This window comes from Harmonia axyridis, chromosome 4 (genome assembly GCF_914767665.1).
Source record: "Harmonia axyridis chromosome 4, icHarAxyr1.1, whole genome shotgun sequence".
Lineage (NCBI taxonomy): Eukaryota > Metazoa > Arthropoda > Insecta > Coleoptera > Coccinellidae > Harmonia > Harmonia axyridis.
In genome coordinates, this window is record NC_059504.1 from 39,794,315 (window position 1) to 39,797,681 (window position 3,367).

Here is a 3,367-nt window from a genome sequence, read left to right on the forward strand (position 1 = left end):
ACTGCATTCCAATTTTTCCAAGTACCTATTTGTACTTGTAAATGTTTTTTCATCATTTCATGTATAGTGAATTCCTTGAACATATATTTTTTTCAACGGAATATAAGTCGAAGTCTACAGAACAATAGAGAAATAATGGAGATCTCAACGATTGATAAAGCGAGATATAAGTGCGTTGCATAGTGTCTAAAATGTAAAAAAAAATTACTTACAGCAAATTGTTCACCTCACAAGTATAATCACTGTACTATATTATTTTCGTTTTCTTTTTCATGCGGTAAATTTGAAAAAAACACAACGAGTATTCTCAATCTTTTATTAAATAATAGGACAATATCGAACAATAAATAAATTCATTAACAAGAAAATGAATGAAGTATTTACATAAATACAATATTTACAGAGTCGAGTATATTTACAATATTTGTATTACCATCGTCAAGTCTGACCCAATTAAATTGCTAGTAAAATTATCACATAATTTAACAGAATCAGAAAAATCTGATCTCGCCGTCGTATCACTACAGTTATCTAATAACCAAAAAAAAAAACATCTTTCAATACCGATATGATTACGGTGATCCGTTTCAGATCGTATCGAAAGAAACACTGGACAGTTAGTTTTAATAAATCACAGGCACTACAGGTCTTCGCATGTCCATTTCTGGGGTTACCGGGCTTGTTGAACTGGATGATGTTGGATAAAGCATAGACGACATAGAAGACGGAGCCATAGAGTACATACCAAGTTGTGGAGACGGGAACGATTTCTGAGATTGATGGTACAACGATGGGTAGAATGAAGAATGTAAAGATGTTACTACTGCTGGTTGATGAGGAACTTGAGCCTTTTCCACGGGACTGTGGAGCCCCATCCTCATATCGAATGTGGGGTTGAAATAAGGATATGGCGCGGCTAAAGAATCCATAGCCGGGAAATATCCATAAGGTATGTTGGTAAAATTCATACCGGGTTTAAGTGCGGATGGTAAGGGTCCCTTTGGTTTCCTCCTTGGTCTGTACTTATAGTCCGGATGTTCCTTCATGTGTAGAGCACGAAGACGTTTAGCCTCATCGATGAAAGGCCGTTTTTCGATTTCAGACAGCAATTTCCATTCGGCACCTAGACGTTTCGAAATCTCTGAATTGTGCATCTTCGGGTTTTCTATCGCTATTTTACGTCGCTGTATCCTTGACCACACCATGAATGCGTTCATGGGTCTCTTGATATGCACCTCACTCGGTGTTGTTGTAGTTGTTTGAGTCTGTGGTTGGCCATTATAGTCCAACGGATGATAGTTATTATACATGCTCGACATCACTGGTGGCATCACTCACTTTAAAAACAAACTTGAGAACGAGGAAACTGTTGAGTGTTGACTCGTTAAACTCTGAGTTTATACTGAAGTAGGTAACAGTCTATCGCACGAGGATACGAGGGGCGCAGTTGATTCCTGGAAGAAGAGGAGGGACCGCCTACTTCTTTGTCATTGGTTGTTAAGAGTCCCCCACTCTAACTATTTTTTCGACTAAATTATATACCAGTAATCCTCCTCCTTTGAATTGTATTATATTATACCAACACTTTCTATCAATACCTGTCTACCTGTACATTTTTAAATGGATTGGTAATTTTTCTGAATATTTTAGAATGGAATGTTTTCATCATATTTTGGAAGTTTCTTAAAGGACAATATAATAGTTATTTGTTTAAAATTTTGGTAACAATATAAGAATAAGATACGCATTAAAGAACATCATTAATATACCTAAATATTATGATGTACAACAGTTAAGAATTTTTAGAAGTTTAACACTTCAGAACGATAAATTGGTAACGTATTTTGGTTCATATTATTATTACATTTGAGTTCTATAGTAGATTTTTGAATTTCTTCTTCGGAAAATCAATGGCATCATATACTGAATTTTGTAGTAAATTATTCGGAAATTTTCTCAAGAAAATCAGTCAGCTGATAATCCTGAATATGCCAAGTTTGCAGAGTATATCAAGAGCGTCTTCATTATGCTTAGTATCTAGATACAAATATTTTTTTAAATTGTTCGTTTGCCAACAATTTCAATTCCGTAATTACTCAGTAGGTATTGATATGGTTTTATTAATCAAAAATCAAAAAAAAGTCATTAAAATTCAAGTATAATTGCAATAATCCCAATTCTCAGTTGGTTTCATTGATATCATTTAGTTTGAAACATTCATATATTCAGATTTAGTTAGGTGTTATTTTGTTAATTAGGTAGATAGTTATTAAAAATAGTTAAGTTAAGTAAGAAAAAGATAGAGGCAAGTTGAGCGACAATGTCATAGACAGTGCCATAGACAGTTTACAGAAGTGGTAGCATCGAATAGAGATGAAATTGAAAATCCACGATAGCGGAGAGAAATAATTGAACAGAGATGTCAGAATAAAAAAAATGGCAAAAGTTCCAAAAGTCTAGAAAAAAAAAGTATTAATCCAAGAGATAATTCGGAAGTGAATTTAAATCGTTTAATGGAATGGAAACAAACAAAATCAAATAAAAACTGATAAATGAAAAATAAACTTACATCGAAAATCACTAATCATGATTGATTGAGTTTGAACTGGATGAAGTGGATTTGATAGCAGAATTAAGTCGAAAGAATTAATTAGGAAGCTGAAAAGAATTTTGAATATAAGATAAGTAATATTAAGTTGTTATATAATTTTTCTGATAATTAGAGAAATATTCATTTACATTTACAAATATTCAAATGCGATCATTGGGAACGACTTATCCGATCTCCAATAATTTCTGAGGAAGTTTTTCAACTTTGAATATTTCCGTAGCAGTAGCAAATATAGAAATATTTTCCGTATACTTAAAAATTTTATTTACCTTCAAATGAAAACAATTAATAGGTTTCCGCTGCAAATCCATTAGAATTCAATTATCTCTACAACGCCATCATTACTTCCTATTGTTCTTATTATGGTATTGTTCTCTTGTAATTTCTCTATTATGTGGTATTGTAATCTTTCTAATCTTTATTAGGTGATATTGTACTCTTCGTACTACTGGTAATCTCTATTAAATTATGCTACTTAGAACGGTATAGAGGGGGTATATTTCAAGAAATGTTTTTTTGGATATAGGTATTTACAAAATAAAAAGTTAACAATTTAATTTTCATTTGTAAGGCGTTTTGTATCCTATGAGAAAATTCTAGAAAGGCTTCAAATAATTTCGCATTTTCTGTATGGATATCAAGAACATTATTAATTTAAAATTTAACATGAGAGTATGAGAGTTGAGGCATTTGTTCTTGTAAACTCATAATCTAACATCCATCGCACAAAACCACAAGAAATTGAAAACTTTCGAT

General features: G+C 32.2%; 1 protein-coding gene across 1 annotated transcript; it reads right to left on the minus strand.

Annotated features, from left to right (window-relative positions):
* Positions 1-302: 302 nt before the first annotated feature.
* Positions 303-1,420, minus strand: LOC123678259 (SOX domain-containing protein dichaete-like). Its single transcript, XM_045615169.1, has one exon. It carries the CDS (start codon positions 1,329-1,331, stop codon positions 624-626), a length of 708 nt encoding a protein of 235 aa, XP_045471125.1. The 5' UTR covers positions 1,332-1,420; the 3' UTR covers positions 303-623.
* Positions 1,421-3,367: the final 1,947 nt, after the last annotated feature.

Bases quoted from the DNA above. Each gene is read 5' to 3' on its own strand.
- LOC123678259 (XM_045615169.1), bottom strand. From the start codon at position 1,331: ATGCCACCAGTGATGTCGAGCATGTATAATAACTATCATCCGTTGGAC.